Source organism: Rhopilema esculentum, chromosome 19 (assembly GCF_057945365.1).
Source record: "Rhopilema esculentum isolate cy_ngs chromosome 19, ASM5794536v1, whole genome shotgun sequence".
NCBI lineage: Eukaryota > Metazoa > Cnidaria > Scyphozoa > Rhizostomeae > Rhizostomatidae > Rhopilema > Rhopilema esculentum.
In genome coordinates, this window is record NC_142833.1 from 8268020 (window position 1) to 8288291 (window position 20272).

The 20272-nt window shown below is 35.4% G+C and overlaps 1 protein-coding gene across 3 annotated transcripts in view; it reads right to left on the bottom strand.

Moving 5' to 3' along the window:
- Positions 1-363: 363 nt before the first annotated feature.
- LOC148957985 (pleckstrin homology domain-containing family M member 2-like) overlaps positions 364-20272 on the bottom strand; it is a 29324-nt gene continuing 9415 nt past the window's right edge. The window contains exons 8-28 of one of the 3 annotated variants that reach the window (XM_089113984.1): positions 19864-19959; positions 18907-18979; positions 16156-16338; positions 15279-15524; positions 12379-12507; positions 10876-10945; positions 10179-10248; positions 9576-9669; positions 8425-8489; positions 7745-7827; positions 7262-7400; positions 6422-6491; positions 6098-6179; positions 5895-5925; positions 5506-5540; positions 5046-5103; positions 4438-4542; positions 3753-3830; positions 2814-2930; positions 2091-2219; positions 364-1241 (exon numbers count right to left, since the gene is read on the bottom strand). In XM_089113984.1, the coding sequence (XP_088970110.1) occupies positions 1104-1241; positions 2091-2219; positions 2814-2930; positions 3753-3830; positions 4438-4542; positions 5046-5103; positions 5506-5540; positions 5895-5925; positions 6098-6179; positions 6422-6491; positions 7262-7400; positions 7745-7827; positions 8425-8489; positions 9576-9669; positions 10179-10248; positions 10876-10945; positions 12379-12507; positions 15279-15524; positions 16156-16338; positions 18907-18979; positions 19864-19959 (2091 nt within the window). In that variant the 3' untranslated portion in view covers positions 364-1103. The remainder of the gene's footprint in view (positions 1242-2090; positions 2220-2813; positions 2931-3752; positions 3831-4437; positions 4543-5045; positions 5104-5505; positions 5541-5894; positions 5926-6097; positions 6180-6421; positions 6492-7261; positions 7401-7744; positions 7828-8424; positions 8490-9575; positions 9670-10178; positions 10249-10875; positions 10946-12378; positions 12508-15278; positions 15525-16155; positions 16339-18906; positions 18980-19863; positions 19960-20272) is intronic. The other 2 variants (XM_089113983.1, XM_089113985.1) reach the window with 2 other exon arrangements.

Here is a 20272-nt window from a genome sequence, read left to right on the forward strand (position 1 = left end):
ATCGTAGAAATAAATTCTATTCACAGTATGAAAATTTAAGCTTGGTGCACTTCATATAGATCCAGACTAAGTTTACAATGTACCAGATTAACTTTATCCGCCTTAAAATTAGTTCAGATAGGTATCGTCTTTGTGTTCATGGCGGTTTGAAAGTGGCCTTCAAATTAGCTCACATAGGAAAATAAATTGAATTAGTTCCGATAGCCCTCTGGTACAGTGTACATCTCTACCTTGATAAACTTTACCCACATTCACGAGGAAGGTGAATCTCTATTAACAAACAAGTTGGAAGAGGAGATTTATGTTGTGGTTGCAAATTAGCTGTTTAGAACGACCTTGATTTCTCTTCGCATGATTGTTGTCATAAGTCACTTATCCGGAAGAAGATAAACGGGGGGAGGGGGGGTTGCATGGTGGCATGGATATAATTTATCTGGCACCGCATATACAAGGCCATTCAAACAAGTCTTATGCGGATGAAATCTATCTAGCACAGTATAAAAAGAGTCTTTATATGATAGAAAATATGGCAGCAAAAACTATTAAACTACTGGTGTATAGAAATCTTGTGTAGAGGAAGGAAAGAAAGACTGACTCATAAAGTCATAAAATAAACAAGTATTTGCTACAACTGATACTGATACAGCTTAACTCTACCAATTCGTTTTATTTTTCTATTATACCGACCAACGCAACAGCACCAAAATTCCTCTGCAATCTTGAAATTTCATCTTTCTTTTCGGACATACAAACCTTTTCATGCACAGATGGCCAACATAGTTAACCTTATATGACTGCAAACAAGCTACTTGGCAAGGAAAGGAAGAAAATTTAGGATTCCAACAGGAGCTGCTTTTTGTAGGCATTCGGCTTTCATAGGATATAATTTAAGTAAGGCTGTTCCAATGTCAAGCTTGTTACTATTCAACGTACAGGTCAGACAACCCTCGGGTTCACTCACATAGACGTTAGATCTGTGCATCACATTGCTCTTCTGAATGCTCAAAGTATCCGAGATAACACTTCATACACTAGCAGGCCAGCCAGCCAGCCATTAGTCATAACTGATGCCATTCGTGGTAACTAAGTGGTATTCTGGCAATTCAAAATTCTGCAAGTGCTGCAACAGACGCTGCGCTGTCATCGATCGAGGAAACAGTGCTGTGCTTCGCAGTGGCCAGGCAGACACTGATAGAGCGTTTGAAGTCATTGTCAGCGAGCAGCACAAATTGAAGTGGAACCTTTAGACATGAAAAAATTGCAGCATTGAATAAAGTAAAAATCAACTTGGAAAAGACGACGATCATCGTATTCAATTTCTTAATAAAAATGCAATAAGGGTTTCAATGGAAAATAAAAAATGAAGGTAGGATTACTGCACATCCACCTCATTCATTATTTTGATGGAATGTAGTTCATTTGTATGAAATCCTACGAAACTGTTAACACTGTTCAAGGCTGTGTGCCCGTAAAGAGTGCAACTGCGTGCTGGTTTTTCGAAACTGCTAATGAAATACTGGTACGAATGCAGCTTTCTGTGTTTTGATTGGTTTTGACTTAGATAATCGTGCCGTGAGTAGCTTAGACCAAGTACCACCACAACTCTACGGACCATAGATAGAAGGACACACTTCCTTTAATATTTTGCAGTGAACAGGCACAGAACAGATTTGATTGGCCACTCTGCAAGGCACTTAATAAGATAACGACTGCAATAACGACTGATGACATTCAGGGTGACATGGTTAAGTTATTAAGTTACCAAACATACTATATCAGACCGAATGTTTTTAAAATGAAAATAAGATTTGCATCTGGATTCTTCATTACAATTAAACTGTCAAAATTCAAACGTGATTATGAAAACGCATAACAGAATGAAAGATACTTCACCATACATTACAAACATAGTCTACACTTCACAAAAGGACGTTGTGACACCTGAATGAGACTTTGTGAAACAGTTTTGAAAAAAAGACCATCTGATGAAAGGGACGTATAAATCAAATTTCAAGTTTCCACAAGCAACAGAATGAAGGTAAAAACATCTATATATCGTAATTTTCAAGAGATTTCATATATTCACTCACCTGGTATAATGTATGCCAAACTGCGAAAATTTTTTGTTCAAATTTACCAAGCTCGTATTCAGAGTGAAATTTCAACACCCAGGTTCGTTTTGATGTTTCCACATAGCTATCTATACTATCATCAATTTGCTAAAGTAAAGGAAAAACAATACTAAAATGTAATAACTATCATATGTACCAAGTCAATAGGAGCTAAATGACTTTTTAATATTTTGACTGACAATGGAATAATGGAGGGGATATAAACTATAAGAAAGCATATTTTGATAAATCAAAAGTAGTGAATGAGAAACAGATGATCTGAGAAGCCAAAAAAAATTTAACTTGATTAAAACTTTCATATCTTCACGAAGGTATTGTTGCTAAAACATACTCCGATACAATCATATCATTGTGTCTGGAACATTCGTAGGTTGTTGTAATTGTGTAGCAAAGAAAAAACAAAAGTCACATTTGGATATGGAGTTGAATATAAAGGGCAAAAGGTCTTTTTTGCATTGTTCGGAAAGTTGGGAGAAGCGTGCTGTGATCTATATACTAAAACTTACACTCACAAAAATAGTTGCCAAATGAAGTTATGCCGTTTGAAAGAATTAAGAATTGTCTTTGGGTTATTTTGAAGGATGAGGGTACCAATGTGCTAGCACCTTCAAGTTTATATTGTTATATATTGAGTTAACAAGCAATGAAACATAATACTTTCAAGGAAACAACGCAGCATACCACGGCACAGAACGAACGATCCTCGTTGTCAACACATATTTGCGGGATATCTTGAATTGTGCAAGAATCTATTAACTGCAGTCGCTTTGTCCTGGAGTTTTCGATGAATATGTACAGCTATAGGTAGAAAATACGAGACATCAAAAGCTGCAAAATGCAAAATATATTCCCAGACTAGCAGCAGAGAATCCATAATAGGAAAATGCACTAATACTGCCTATAGATGAATTTAAGATGGCAATATAAGTTTATTGGGTTTTTATCAAAGGATGTCAAACCATAGGAGTCGTCTGTTTCTCTTGGTTAAAAAACCATCAAACAACGCTTCTTATGAAATTAGCTTAGGTCCATGGGTTTCAGATTTCGAAAACAAGAAGTAATATATACTTTCAAAATATACTTTCAAGCCCTATACAGCCCCTTTTATAAACCCAACCTTTTTACTCATGGGTATACACCACACTATTTCTTACACTTTTACTGTACCGGATCTTTTAAGTTGAACAAAAACTTAACCTGATTAAAGGTAATGATTTAAGGTTTTTTGAGTGGAATAACAGAATTCAATAGAGCCTGAAATAATCTAAATACTTTAACTCTGTCAGTGCAAAACAGTCTTCGATTTTCATCTAATCTTGCATCTTCAAATGAATTCAATGGTTGTAAGCCGGGTGTCGTCTGCTGAATGTTAAAGATTTCAAGACTGAATAAACGTCCAAACCCGAGTAGACACTGGTTCATAAAACATTCTTGAATTGAAGACTTGATACAAAAACCATTGGAACCCGGCAAATACTTTTGGTAACTAATTCTTTTTAATATAAAAATGTTTAGTTAAACCTGCATGCTCTACCCACAAGTCAGAGAGGATATTTAAATCGAATGAGGAATTTCAAAAATTTTACAAATAGGTTTTTGTATGCCTACACGATGTCTTACCTTTGTAGCCGAGAGAGCCAAAGCTCTAGGAGCAACACCTTCAATGAAAGGGCGGACCTGGCTGTCTAGGCCATGCTTCTATTGACGAAAAAGACTCTATTAGGATGGTAGAAATGTTCACATAATTCAAATTCGACAAAATGTTGATAGAACTGCCTTTTATTTTCAACAAAAAAACACAATCAAATGGTTCATCGAAAGGAAGATGACAAATGATGAAATACTCTAGAAAAAATGTAGAACGAGACAACCCTTTCTTGCTTAGAGGTTGGCATCGTTCACAATACGAAAGTAAGAGTTTTGGGAGCAACACAACAAAGGCCTTTGGAGATATTGGTCAGGAAAATGATAAGGTTAAGGCAGTTGTATTCCAAATATAAGCATGAATAACGAACGATATTATTACGACTAAACTAAACAGTTGAGGCTTTGGTCTCAAAATTCCTATTTCTTACAGTATATTTGTTTACTGCAGCACTTAGTCGATATCAAATGAGCCATCATTTCTTTATCTTACCCAATCGGAACTCAATAAGATTGTCAGATAGAAGGATCAAGCTACCAGCGCTCCAGTTGAGGCTGGTGCTGCTTTTACGGGTTGTCTGGAACTAAAGACCCTTGGCAAACAACCTTAATAGCTAAACCCAGTAAAGCATCATAGAGAAAAACCAGTAAAGCCTCATACCGAATCTGCTACAACTTGGCAAATGTTTACAATCCAATCATTAGCATCTTCTTCAGAGGAAGCAGCCAATTCTAGCAGAGGGGTTGAGCCATCGGTGCTAAGAACCTTGGAAATAAGTGTGAAAATACTGCAAATTGTTATCAAGTGTGATATTGATATATTGATAATGAAAATTACCGTTTACCGGGCTGTCATAAAGTGCTCGACACCGTATAGGCAGAGCTGTACATGTATTTATAAAGATGTATAGACATGATTTAAAGTAACTAGCATACAAACATGAAACATTTGATTCTTATGGGATTCATCGGAATAAAACAAAGAATTATCCAGTTTCAACGTTTAAAATTATCCAGTGCTGAAACAAGCAGTGCAAATTTTCCCACCAAAGTCAATGTGTGGCCCTAAGGAGTGGCCCTTCTCTCTATATTTCGGCATTTGAGGTGTATTTATTTCCATTAATTTTCGGAATCACAATCGATAATAATATATTCAAAGAATATTTCAGGTGTTGTTACATACACTAGAAAACACGATATATACATGCCAGACAGTATTAATGGTTTTACATGTAATACAATCAAACCTATGTGTTTCATAAAACCAACCTTGAAGCCATGAACCTTTTCTGATGGTTTCGTCCTAACACAGCCTCCGCACTTATTTCTACAACAACAAACAACATTTTTAGGAAAAGAGGAATGGGCAGGTTTTTAGTTTTTGTTCGGGCAATTAATCACGCTCGTCTTCCAGACATGCACGAGCCCCTGTTTGAGGGTCATTGCATATGCGCATTAGAAGCCCTGGCGAGAATTTCAAGAGTTTTGTGATCCAAGATAGAACAGCTGTGCGAATGTTATCAATGCGCATGAGCTATGACCCTGCAACACTGATTGGTTAAAGACGGTATTGTTTCAAAACAAAGGACTAAGGCTTCGTCTCCCGAACAAAAATGTTTAAAGGACTTTCGCAAGCGAGACTATACGTCGAATGATATAGATCGATGATAGAATGAAATAAACAGGTTTTCTAGAAGAAAAACATTGAAATTACTTGGAAGGTACTAACCGTAGATCAAAAACTTGTTTTAATTCATGATTCCCCTACGATGTAGTAATAAAGCTTTGTCGGAATTTGGTCAGAAGATTTTAAACGTTAAAGGATTAGGGAATGTGTTATTTGATTCTATGCCAATACAATTAGCAGTCATTGGTTTAGAGAATGGGTTTCATTTTGAAGCCTAAATTATAAGGAAAGGTGTGTATTTTTGATAAGAAACGAATCTTGTTTAAAAAAGATACACTGTGTGTTCCTTCAGTAGATACAGAAATGATACAGCAATATTTATACAGAAATGATGGGGGAGGTTAGGTTAGGTGCTAGTAGATAGACTAAAAATTTCCGTATGTTTATAAAAAGGCACCTCTATGTGATGTAATCAAACGTTGAAAACTCACCTTGGAGTAATACTCGTACAAAGATGCGCCTCTAGAAATCAAAAAACGGAATTTTGCAAACTATTCGAAACATCGTAGAAAATTCGATAAATCGATAAATGCAATGGATTCTTTCATGTTCTGATTTACGTTATTACCGACAAAGCAAAAGAAACTCAGAAGTATAAGGGTCGATGGATTCATGTAAAGTGTGAGCGACCCACCTCAGTCCAAAAATCGAAGCTTCCCAGTGTGGAACTACACCAAGATAGCTTGTTTTTCTTTGCAACAGACCAGATTTGAGAACTTAAAAAAGACAAGATTATCAACAAACTTTACTACATGAACAATTCACATACATACTCACTTCACATACTATCACGCAGCATAGTGATTTAAATAGAAACGCAGACTGTGTACCACAGTTTCGTTAACAGAAAAGCATCCACGACTCGTTATCCAGCAAAACCAGTAAAGTGGCAACATGACAAAAAAACATCGTATACAAAATACATAAAATCTCTCCAAATCGAGAAAGTTCAATGCACCTTTTACATCTGCCGTTTGAGAACTTATTGAGTGGAAGTCCACCAGCGCAAAATGAAGCAGCTCGCTTTCCTAAGAGGAAGATACACACATTGTTAAGAAACACAATCAATTGGCTTCAACGTCCTTTCTGTCCTTAAGCATTCTAATGCAGACAATGAGTACAACAATGACGTCACTAATTACTTTGCCAGCACCCTTATAGTGGCAAAGTGAAGACGCAATAATAATTTATCCACAGAATGTTTCAGTTTGATCACAAAACCTGAATGAACACTAAAAATAACTCTAAATATGCAAAACAAGTTAAATAATCTGTTCCAAATTGCCAAGATATGACACATGAGCTCAGTGTCTTGTCAATCAAATCACTGTGGTTCGAGATTTATGAAACAGATAAAAACAACAACAACCACTTAGCATTATATACACCAATATAGCTTTTACTGGCCATACCTCAGCAAATATGCTAAGGATTTAGCTTATTATGCTTATTTACAGGCACTTAACTGTGCTCTGTGTTTCATAATGTGTTCCAAATTCTAAAATCCATTTTATGACGTCATCCATTCGCCACTATATTGAGACTGCAAATAACTTCAAAGAACTTTTTGAAGTTAGATGGGGCTATTGAAATTGAGGTTAGGAGTAACCAAATCTGTTCAAGTGGTTAATGTTTTTAATGTTTAACTTGGAGATAAAGAACACTAAATTATCAATATTTTGGCTCATTTTAAAGCTTCGTCTTCTGCAATCAATAAAAAAGCGCTGCTCCGTCGACATTATAAGTTTCATCTACTTATTGGTGAATCATCACTAACAGCACAAAATTAATTTCTTACCTCGACATTCTCAATGTAAAGTAACCAGTCTTTTATTTTGAGGTCCAGGTTTCTGTGGAAGTCAACTTTCATTTGTTCAACGGACACCGTTCTTGCGTTCTGTGCTGTTAAACTCGATGACAGTGCAAGAATAATATTTCTGAAAACAGAACATGCAATTGCAAACCAAAATCTGACTTTATTCAAGATAATGAGCTTCCTCAAAATATGTTCCACAAATCTTCTGGAGCTTTATAACAGCATAGAAGTCAATAAATAACTTGATAACCACACCGAACAAAAAACAGAAATCGCCAATTAATCCTTAAAAAGATAGTAGTCTTGACAAAATGTAAGAGACCAGTGAAAATTCAATAAAAACAATCTGCACGGAATCGTCAAATCTTGTTAGAGAATGGCTTCCTTTCCCCATATCATTTTTACCAAACCATGCCAATCATATTTATAATCGCTCTCAAACTCTACTCTTGAAATTACACATACTTAGTAATGATTTCATTGCCAGTCCACAGTTGCAACTTTCCTTCATCGTGAGTGATAAGAACATCTTGCATATTGACTCCAGACTAAAACGACATAAGAAATTGCTCATGTCATAAACCGAAATAGCTGCTAGGCTACAACCAGCAATACCTTAGAAGGCAGAAAATAACCTTAAGAGGAAAGAATCAAACGAAAGCTCCCATGCCTTTCGAGCAAGTGACCAAGGAAGATGAAAATTTTCGGAACTTTGGGTAGTTCATTGTATGATTTATGATTTGGAGAGTATGATTTGGAAACAACTGATGCTTTTTCAGGTAATAATGAAGTTTCTTGGGAATTTTGAACTATTTGGCAACCCGAAAATATTGGTCCAACTCAATCCCTTCTTTCGAAAATTTAAAACTTTTTTGGCCAACATTATAAGAGCATGACTGGTTGGATGATAATTTCTAAATTAATGTCAAGTTACTCAGCAAAATGCAAAATGGCTTAAACTTCAAAAAATATTAACGATTGTTGCAGAAAAGAGCTTTTTTTGCAAACGTAGTATCGTTCTGATCGACCCGTCTACAAAGTACTCAAATTTGCCTTACACCAAGTAAAAAAAATTTACTGAAAAATTTGAAATTCTGTCAAAAACAGAGAGAAAAGACAACAGAAATGGCGAGTGTTAAACGCACCTGAATGCGATTGACGCTGTCAATAGGAATCGAAAGTTCCTTACTGAAACCAGAATCTTTAGCTTCTGCAAAAAGTGAAGAGTGTTTCTAGATTTTGTTTTGAAATTACAGACAACATTGCTCAGGTCGAAAAACACTTAAAGTGTATGACCTGAGTTAAAAGTTGAGATCTCAAAGCGATTCCGGTTTGCCAAATGTAGATGTTATAACCATCCAATCAAAACGCGAGACTCAAAGCTCGTGCAAGAATCGCAGTGAACTGAAGGTTATTTATAGAACCGGCCGTTTAACTTAACTCAGGCAATTCATTTTAATATCAGAGTAAAATTCAGGCGAGTTTTGTCTTTTATCATGCGGATGTTTTACTAGGTAGAAAATGCGAAAACAAATGCCAAGAAGAATTAGTTGCAGAATGCTTGAAACAATAAATAGGAGATAAATGGTGGTCAGAAAAGGTGGGAAAACAAGACAAAAGATACTGCTGGCTGACAACACCAAAGTGTAGTAACATTATGATGATGATGATGATGATGATGATGATGATGATGATGATGATGATGATGATGATGATGATGGGGGTGATGTATAGCTACTAACTAAATATTAAAAAAATGCCCAGGGCGAAACAGTGCAAATCAGGACAAAGATTATAGAAACTAGGATATTATACAAAGATTGATATGCTGAAGCATAGAGAATGTCTCTCTTAATGATTACAATATAGAAGACGAGCCTAAGTGGTCGAGTTTACTGAACATAAAACATCCAGTTTTAGGTCCAAAAAACATAACAGTTCTATGGCTGTTAGCCGATGGAGGGTTATTCAACGAGGTAGTATATTTGAGGTAGGCCAATACATAACTTGACAAGAGTTTATAAAGTAAAAGAATTTACCGTTGTGCTTAACTTTTTTTCCTGACAAAGCTTGAAGACCAAATCATAGATGATTTCACTTAAATTCCATTTCTAAGAAACTTTTATTCAAAGGATACAAGGAATATTTGGAGGAAATAGAGCAAAATTTTATCCGGGGGAAGTTTGAGGCCTTTTCTCAACTCTGATTCAATTATAAGTAGATTGTCAAGAGTCCGCATGAACGGTCAAAGAAATTGTATCGTAAGATCTAGCGGGAGGATATTGTTATACATTACCAGTTGGAGTCAGCAAATATATATTGATATTTGTAATCAACAACGTAAGCTGCTTTCGAATGCCAAATAGATACCCAACGTACACTTGAAAAATCTGCAACGAAAACCAACGGCAAAAATTACAAAAGATTTATGAAAAAAGAATGACAAAGGAGATTGATATGATCAGTGTTATGTGTCAATATATTTGCAGAAACATAGCATATTAAAGTACTTTGCAAACGACATTTTTTGGAGTTTAAATGTTGGATAATAACAAAAGGTAGACCAAAATTGTTTATAATGAGGCGGATCAAATAAACGTGAGAATGGCAAATTTGATTGGCTTCTTTTTTTGACTCTAAAGACGAAAATTACTTTATTACACTTTCGCTTTTCTGTGCTACCTTCAAATGTTGCTGCACCAATGGCTTATCTGAATATAACTAAATATTATCAATATTTGCAAATTCTACAAGTAATGGAAGGAAAAAGGACAATAACATGGTTAACGATAAGTGAAAAAAGAAAAAAACCTATAGAAAAAAATTGCAAGCTGGCTGAAGAAATCTGATATTAAATATCTTAGCACAAAAAGCGAAAATAAAGATTACGAAAGAATACCTTTCTAAAAGCCTCTGTAGATTTCTCAAAGATTTCCAAAGATAGTAGAACTAAGACATTTTTGTCAATGCTAGAATACAACCAGGATATGAATTTGAAATCACTTCACCTATCACTGCGTCAATTTAAAGAATTATGAATTGAAACTAAAGTAGTCTGGTGAAAGTTCTACTCAGAGATTTACAATGACAGTAAAACTAAAGACATTTTTGTCAATTCTAGAATATAAACAGAATATTCATTTTTGACGAAAACAAAATGAAATCAGTATTGTACCTAATTCATGTCCTCTAGAAAGAAATTTTGCATAAAGCTCAGACTTATAGAGCCTTTTTGAACAAAATTAGTGTCAGCAACGCTCAACTAAAAGAGCTCTGTTACCACGCAAGTTGCAAGTTTTCCTATATACTAAATAGTACCTAATAGTACCTAATGATGAATACTAAATTTTCCAGATAATTACCCAACTAGATGGTTTTGTCTAGCAACATAATTCAGACGAAGCAATCTAAAACTAGGTTTTAACACGCAATGTTAACTGTTTCCTTTTTATCGCATTGATTTGGCATATTGAATTAGTATGTGGTACAGAAATATAACTCTACACCGTTGAGATGTGCTATTGATCGAATAAAAATGCAGCAAAAGCTTCAAATTTTAGGAGCTGCATCCAAAAAATACACAAATCTCTTTTCACCTGAGGTCGCGGTACATTCCACAAGAGTCTGCAAAATTAGGCCTTCTAGGAAGCGTTGGGAGTAGAATTCCTGCATCAGAAGAGTGGGTTTTTGATCAAAAACTATCCGATATGATTTTTTAATCAACTCAAGAAAAATGTTTGACATTTGGAAAACAATTTAAGCTTACGATGCGGTATGAGTTTATGTGATTGCTAATTCGATATGTTGTTCTAATGAGAATAATTCCAACTCAACATATCTATCAGCAAAATATGAGCAAACTTGAAAAATAAAATAAGTAAAACGAAAGATATGCTGGATATTTTGTTAAAACGTTCATTCATGTCTCGTTAAAATTATAATACACGAGGCACAAATTATTTGCTCCAAAAAAGTGAGTTTCGATAGAACTTAGCAGATGCTTACTGAAAATGGGTTCGCAAAAAACGTCCTTTTGGACTTTCAATTTTCTGAGAGATTGGAGGTCGCAGAATGGACAAAAATTAACATATTAAACGCGCAATAATTTCTCTCAAGTTATTTTCGATCTACACCTGGATATTCCATAAACGGCTGTTATCGGCCGTTCTTTACTCCGGGTTGTAAAAAATTTATATTTGCAAAAATCTTTTAGTGGTACAGCATTCAAAAGTGCTTTAAAAAAGTAAACGTTTTGAAACACGTTAACAAAGCTTCTTGTATGACACTCTCCGGAGAATATGAAACGCCAGAACATTAATAGAAAAATTTACGCTAGGAAATATGTATATAGGGTTGTGGATAGAAAAAAGCCCATCAGAAGCGCGAGCACACGACTGTTGAGGCTGCCCAATCAGTGCCGCTTGATTATTGAGAATGTTACCAATGGAGTCCTAAGGTGAAAACGAACTCCTTCAGTCTACACAACAGTGGCTTTTTCTATCTACGTCAACATGAAAAAACCACTATTGTGTGGACAGAAAAAGTTTGATTCAAAATTGCATTCAACGACGCTGTGCTTGTTTGTGTTTGTTGCTTAGTTGCAGAAGTACCACTGCACAGACTATTACGTGACACAAAGACCTGTGGGTGTGCCTTATTACCAGCCGAGCAATCGCCTGGCAGGCCTCTACGTTCGATGACTTCATGAAATCAAGAAAGAAAGCTGTAGCTATTGTATTTATAATACAGGGTGTTTTTACAAGCGATCAAAAAGAATTCAAAAATTTAATAATGCTTTCAAAGTCTAAAAGCTTCAGCGCTTAAAGTTAATATGTGTATGTTCTCAAAGGGATGCAATGAATGAGGGTCTATGCGGAAGTGTCTCCTTTCCTCCAAATACGATTTGTGTCAGCAAATTCCATTAATCATTCGGCAGACGAAAAGAAAGACGTTTAATCAAATGAAGTAATAAAAAGAATTAAAGGCGTTTTGAATAAATGATTTCTGGGTCTGATGCAATTCAGCTTTAGGCAAGGAAGGGGTTCTCAAGAAAAATGAAAGAATAAACGTCAAAGGCTGAGTTTCAAGTGGCAATTTACCTGCAGTGGTATCATATCGCGCGGTAAGTACTTTATCGACGCTGTCTTTCGGTAACTGTTCACTCATCGGTGACGTGCCAATCGCATCTGAGGATAATTCTAGGCTTCTTGCGGTATGAAAGGAGTCATCTGGAAGAAAAATATCTGTATGAGGTCTTTTCAAATTTCTTCATTTCATAAATAAATGTTTGTAGTGATGGATCATAAAGTAGCAGGAATAAAAACGGTGAATGCAAAAAGCATCATAACTAAAGATATAACTACATCATAACTACATCATAACCCCAAGTCACACAAGAATTTCTTAAATTTAAGCCTATATAGTATATAAGCAACCTTTATGTGGAGATTCGAAATCTGGGCAAACGTTTGTACACAAGAGTGGATGAAAGGATCACATAACATAAAGCTACACCAAGACTTGTTATCTTTAAAGATATATTTGGCGCCCAGCGTGGGGTGCGATTTATTTTTATAATTCTGTCGTCAATCGACCAGTTCTTTTTGCTGGTAGTATGTGAGACCCTCGCCTCCACTCTGGAGTTGTCCAGTTTAGTATTGACAAAAAGTGACAGAGCTGAGCACGTAACGACATGATCAAAATTTCCAAATGTAGGGCATATATTCCGAACAAAATTTATTGTGTGGAACAGGACGGATTTAAGTTGCGCAAATAAAGCATCCAGCATTTTATCAAGGAGGGTAATGGGAGGGATAGGGAAGGGGGGAGGTGGATAGTTGTTTAGATCTGTCATGACTAAGCAGTTGCCACAAGCTTTTTGAACGATCAGCCTTAAATGCTCCTTGAAAATCAAAAGGTTTAGGTATTGTAAATGTTTAACAAACAACCGGAGCCTCAACGGTACAACTTACATTAACAAGATTTACAAAGCTATAGCAGTATTGCTTAATTCGATTTCAAATGGAAATCCAATTAAAATCCTCGGATGGGTGTCTGGAAAATCTACAGAACTGAAATAAAGCTTCCAGCTGTGTACACAAATTGGCACTGTTGACCAAATACTTGTACCTTCCAATGAAATCTTTATTTGTCAAGAGAGGTGGGCAATCAAAACAAATGCAGTCAAAAAAGGAAGTCAACGAATAAGACACATTCATCATTCATATAGCTAGCCCCAAAAAAACATCAACAGAAGTTCTACGATTTTACTAGTCGTTTTACGTCATGTTGTTTCTAATTCCAGTTTTTGCCTACTTCGAGGCTATGCCAGCAAGGAAGTCTACTAAAATCTATCGATATAATTCCATCGAGTGATCAAATGTATCCCACACAATCTAGGCAAGCTGCGAGCGATGATTTCCACAGATAAATGACCGTGAAAACGCTTGGCTTGGATGCTTGGTTTGTGAGAGAACTGAGTATTCTTAAGTCTTATAAATGTTTATTTAAATCATGGAAGCAGAGCAACAATATATCAGTGCGAATTTTAACTCTTTTCGAAAAAATAAATGTACTTAATTCATAAGGCTTCTGAGCTCTAAAGAAAATTGTTTTGCTGCTAAGCCGCACAAGTGTTGGGCTTCACAAACACTTCTTTTGGCATTAAAGGCGAATACGTACGTTTTTGCACATCTATGGGTTTCTGTAAAATCACTTGTGAGAAAAGACAGATTCACCGCTTTTAGTATTTAGCTAAACATATTTCATATTCACAAAAATTTGGAAAAAACAGACTTTGATTGGGAAAATACATAAATGTGGAAAACAGGTCGTTTAATTATTTATAAAATAGCTACCATAATTGCAAAAGTTTATTTCCAATAGCGATATGGAAACCTGAATTGTGGATAAAACATGTGTTTTTCGATAATTGGTGCAGTTTTGCCATTTTGGATTCCAGTTTTCGCAAAATGACGATAAAAAATTAGCTGTAAACTCAACATAACAGTTATTTTGTACTGTTTTATGCTTGTTTTATTTGCATTTGCGTAGGCTGCATGCATGCATAAGCGAGTAAATACATGAAAGAAGTAACATAAACAGCTTTCCAGTTTAACTCTCAAACGAGTTATGTAGAATTGATGAACAGTTAAACTGAAAAAGTGACCTTTTCACTAAGTTTGTGCAAACTATTAATTTTCGATGAAAGATAGCAAGGCTGAAAAGACTGTTTTGTCATCATGCATCGTAAAAATTATTCCTTGCAATGTGCTAAAATATGCTTGTTTCAATAGCTAATGTATTAGACTGTTAGATCTTTGAGCCTTAACTAGACTCTAAGAAGTTAATTTTTCATGCCAATTCTTATTATTCACTTTCTTATTATTTATGATCATTTTTGCTACATCATATGCCTGTCTTCTACAGCATGTACACCAAAGCTACAACTCTTGCCGAAAATCTTCTAAGATCAACAACATTAATGTCATTTAAATTAGCTGTTCCCCTCTCCCATTTCAAACAATGTTGGATTTTTCTTCAAAGAAATACACTTCCATAGTAGGTATTCTGTATATTAGAAACTATGGTGGCTGAGGTGCTTTTCCAACTTTGTTTTAGGGAGGAAAGGGGTAACTTGGCTTTTTATATAGACGTAAAATGAGAATAGACTGAAAATTGACTAAACAGCTTAGGAACTTTTGGCAAGAATTTTAGTGATGCCAAGAGATGTCCATGACGGTTTGAAAAAATTCAAGCTACTTTGCTCATCTATCTACCAATAAACTGATTGCCTTCTAAAAGAAACTTAACATGGCGTGCTTCGTTTCAGAATCAAGATCTTTTATGGCATTCTGTGTTGCAAAAATTCAAATTTAGAATCTGTTTCCAACCTCTGGCTCAGGTTAAGGTGGTTTTTTCTGTTCTTAACACTTGGTAGGATCGTAACAAAAACATTATAACTAACATGTTATATAAAAAAATTATGGTAGCAAGTTACCCGTGACAGCATCAGCTGGTGGTGATGGCCTAGCAAGCTCTCTCCTAACAAATTCGTCATCGTCCTCGTCGTCCTCATCATATGCACCTCTGGACTTGTCACGGTCGTCTTTATTGGTAGAGCCACTTCTGCAAAACCTATCGAAGGAATCTAGGCTGAGAGATCGCTCTTTATTTCTTGATTGACGTAAATTATCCACATTGTCGTCGAAATCCTCATTGCTCACATAGGTTATGCGATAGGCATCTGAAAATTTAAAATTTGAATCGTTTAATCCTACAAAACGGTCCCCTATTTACTGAGGAAATCACAAATAACTCTAAAACTAGAAAGGTAACGAATCGCAATCTATATTCCTTTTTGAAAATAATTTAGCAATTGTTTTGTAAATTGGCTCTGAAATAATGTGATCAATTTAGAAGAGTTATTTTTCGTTTTGGTTTTTAAAGTTATGAGGTTTTCTTTAACTCTCAAATTGATGAAACTAAAACAATGAACTCGTACAAATGCAACAAAAAGTATTTTTATAGCAAGGAAACAGTGTGAAAAAACCAGAAAAGCAAAAAAGAGTCAAATGGATGTTACAGGATACTAAAATCAAATCTTCTATGCGTGTTAATTAACTCAATAGGAAATGGCTTTTGAAAAAAAACAAACATTTTGCAACATACTAAAAGCTTTTTCGTCTGGCACTCCTCAGAGCATAAAACTTCAGAATAAAGTTCCGGAAGAACACGATGAAAAATATATACCCAGTTGTGGATCGAAAAAAGGCCATCAGAAAAGCGCAAGCACAAGACCGGTATAGTTGACCAATCAGTGCCGCGAGCCTAAAGAAAAAACTCAATATGCCTAAAAGGGAACTGTCTAAGCTTGCCTTCAGAATTGACACTGGAAGGAAGAGTGACATCGGCTTGATATTCAGCATAGCTTGAATCTGCTGGCTTGGAATCCATATCATGTGTGTTATGAAGCTCCGGTGACAGTACCCTAGGGTCAGCGGCCATTGTATCCGCGTTGGAGCTTGATATTTCTTGGTCCAGACTTAGTCCTTGGGTTGCTGTTAGAAGAGTTGTAGCATACAATACCATAAAATAGTAAATTTTCCATTATTTACTTGATCCTCAGAGCGCATTTGCTTTTGAAAACCCTAGCTAGCATCTTTTTTGCCAAAGAAGAAAGCAGGCATCAATGTCAGTCTAAACTCAAATCCCATTTATAATGCAATTTATCACGACCTTCGGCTATTCAAGGCCGATGGCAATTTCTTGAAAAAACTGAAAAATAGAGCTTGAATTTTTCTCTAAGAAGTTTGCATACAATTACAATAAACATTCGTTTTTAACCAAAAAACGCTTGAATGTACAGCATAACTTTGCCTTAAAAGCACTATTACAGAACATGGTTTTATGAAACTTCAGTAAGAACAACTGGAAATGTGCCATAACGCTTGGTGAAAGGAAAGATTCCTGTCGTGTTTGAGAGCGTTTCCTTTGATTCTAGAGTAAACCCGTGATGCAATTCGTGCAGCTTGAAGTATAACTAGACCTTTTGCTACTACACGCGGCAAACTAGGTGATTATCATTGACTATCATTTCAATTTGTCTCAGTGCAGTGAGAGTACTGATTGCAAAAACGGTAAATATAACATAGCAATCAACTGCTTCATAAAGACTATAACAAAATATGTAATTCTGCGGGTACTCGCGCTAAAATAACGCCACCTAGTCCAGCGTTTCTTTACAAAGTCTACATAGTTGGGATTCAAAAGCGTGGCAGAAACAAGACAAGAAAAACAAAATTTCGATCGGGACCGATGAAAATTTAAAGTATTTCCTTCAAAAAACAGCAGCGTACGGCACAGCAGCAGCAGCAAATAGCAACAACACTAAATGTTTCAGCTTCAGCCCACAACAGCATTTTAGCAATATATAAGATCTTTAAACCGCACTCTCTGTACAGTCGGTGTCACAATATAGGCAGATTTGGCGATTTACACCAGTTTAAGACTTGCTTAAAGACAAATTGAGCATGAAATATTATACTTTTATTAATAATTTTCTGATGCTGGATCAAATTGCCAAACTTCAGTCTAGAGGTTTTGTGGCATTTTATTAGCCTGCGTGCAATTCGAAGTCAGTCCTCCTTCTGAGAAACAAAGAATCTAAACATTTGTTTTTCTAACGTCATTAGAAATGTCAGTCATTAATATTCCAATTTCTAGAATTTTTGGATGAGGTTGTACAATCCCGTTTGTATCGTGAGAAAAGGAAGTTAAAAAGCCTATTCGGTATGTTTCATTCATCCGCTAATTACTAATGACCACCAAAAAAGTTTTTAGTTTCCTCTGTCTTGCATTTATCGTGGGAATTTTAGTTCTTTTAAACTACAAAAACGTCACTGAGGGATATTACAAGGAGAAGATACCCATGGCAAAAACAACGAGCATCTTAGGATATTGGTAAAAGTATTGAAGTTTCTCGTGATAGTGGACCCAGAAAAAATCAGCAGTATAAAGGTGTGAGTAAAAAATTCTGAACGTGATAATATTAATAAAGGTATGAAAAAGTGAAAGGGGTGGGAAACATAACTGTATATACCTTGAAGTTTATATTCAGGGTATTTTCAAGCAAGAGAATAACAATCGGATTCACACTTAATTAAAAACAAGGCTTAACTAAACCGTTCCACTTTATTTATAAGAAATTATCCACTCAGCTTAATGTAAGCTTTTACACATCCCATTTTCTCGTCAATTCTGTCAACATATGCAAATGTACAGACCGAAATGAGACTAAACACGAAACCGGCCAAGAACAGTCACAATCCTTAGTCTATCCCTTTCTCAGATATTATTTTCAGAATCACCAATCCACAAAGACCCATTCAAATACAGCTTTTTCAGAAAACCAGCCGGACTGCTCACCAAATACCCTTATACGTTGAGTATCTACTTTTGTGCGTTTTATATAAAAATTATCATGAAATATAATATCAACTGTAAGCAGCAGCTGTAAAAAAGAATATTCACGTCTGACAGCAATTGTTCAATAGCAAGTAGTTAGCACAAAATGATTTCAATGGCCTATTTACTATATTCATACCATATTTCTTTGATTGTAAGCCGCCGTTGTTTATTGGCCGCCCAAAAAAATTCAATTCTAAACCACTTCAGCGTCAGAATATAAATCGAAAGTTTAATATCTAAAGAGCAGATTCAGACAATGCATTCCAAAATCGATAATCTATAATCTTTAGGATTCGAAAAGATTTCTCCCTTATCGCCAAACTTATCATTGTCAAAGTTGTTATGTTATTCTTTCTTATTCTCATCATCAACTGCCTCACTAGTTTAGCTCCACACTAACCAACGCAGGAAATCCTAGCTGGATCGTTCATTGTGATGACATTGGCGAAATTTTAATTCGAAATGAAAAAAACATAGGGAAATTCTCAGTAGGAAAAAAGACGCGGTGCTCTTCATTGTAAACCCGCCGAATATATTATAAGCCGCGGCAAACAAGCAAAGAAATACGGTAAGTCGATTATATGACATACTGGTGTTGCTAAGCAGCAAGCAACCAATCATGTCCGGGTAAATCAACTATGAGCCAATGAGATTCTTACGCTTATCGTTTTCCTCCTTGTTTTCTGCCTGTATATCCAAACCAAGTAAAAACTTCTCATAGACGTCCTCGTCCTAAAAAAAATTAATTAAGATATGCTGAATCTCATTCCCAAACACATTTTTCTTCATAAACACTAAACGTTAGAAAAAGACAATTAAATAGATAAAAATAAACACAAGTCTCAAAGATTAGGGAATATATGCTTTCACAAGAGCAAAAATAAAGGAAAAACGAACATATAAATGAAACAAGTGATTTTGCATAGCCACGAAACGAAAATGAAACTCCCAAAGCAGGGAACTTGAAACATAAACATTCTGGAAACAGATCCCATTCAACAAACATGAACTACAAAACACTTCTAAAAACATTGTTTACCGAAAAAACGAATGATCAAAAAAAGTAAAAATGTCCAATCCATCTGAAAAGCTCTAAACATCAAACATAAAACAAAAATTGAACTGGCACTGGAACAAAACAAGAACACTACCAACGAATAATTGCAACCAAATAATTCTGAGATGCAATAAAGTATCTCTACCAATAGCTACACACTTTGTATTTCGTTCTGTAAAAGGACAAGTTAAACTTCCAGGTAATGCATTAGAACTCTAGTTGACTTAAAAGCATAGATAATAGACAAAGAACCCAAGGACACAGACGGCAAGTGCCCCCCCCCCATTATTCAGAAACAAGAGTAAATACCCAATTTACTTGCTTACAATAGGGTCCTTTTTGCTTACACGTACCTTCTTTTCGCAAAACTTCCTATACTTATGCATCAGAGAAACTCGACACTGTTATTTTGCAGACCAAATGACTACTAGATAAATGTAAAAATATTTAACAATTGACAACAATGAAAATTGACAGAAACATCAACTGGCAAAATGTGGATGGCAAAAAGTATTAATCAACTTGTCCTGAAAAAATAGTTACATTCAGGAACACTCACCTCTACCTCGTCTAGAAACTCGCCATTGTTACCATTGCTGCTAAATTCTCTAGGTTTATCCGGGACAATGACTTTGATTGGGAATGAGTCCTGAAACTAAACAAATTAGCATTTCAGCTACGGTATTGAGTCAATTTTACAACAACATGAAAACGCTCGGAAAAATGTGACAAATATAACGCTGAACAGGTTTTGTGATAGCCAGTACTTTAAAGCCCTAACAGTTGCAATTTAACCTAGTGATAATGAGATAAATAATAAAATAAGTCGAATGAAAGAAAGAGCAAGCATGTAGATCAATTAAGTGTCACAGAATTCTGTGCATTATATCTTTTCTAGCAACAGGACAGTCAGTATTTTTAAAGCTTAATTTCTTAAAATTCAATTCTAGATTTTGCATCAATAAATT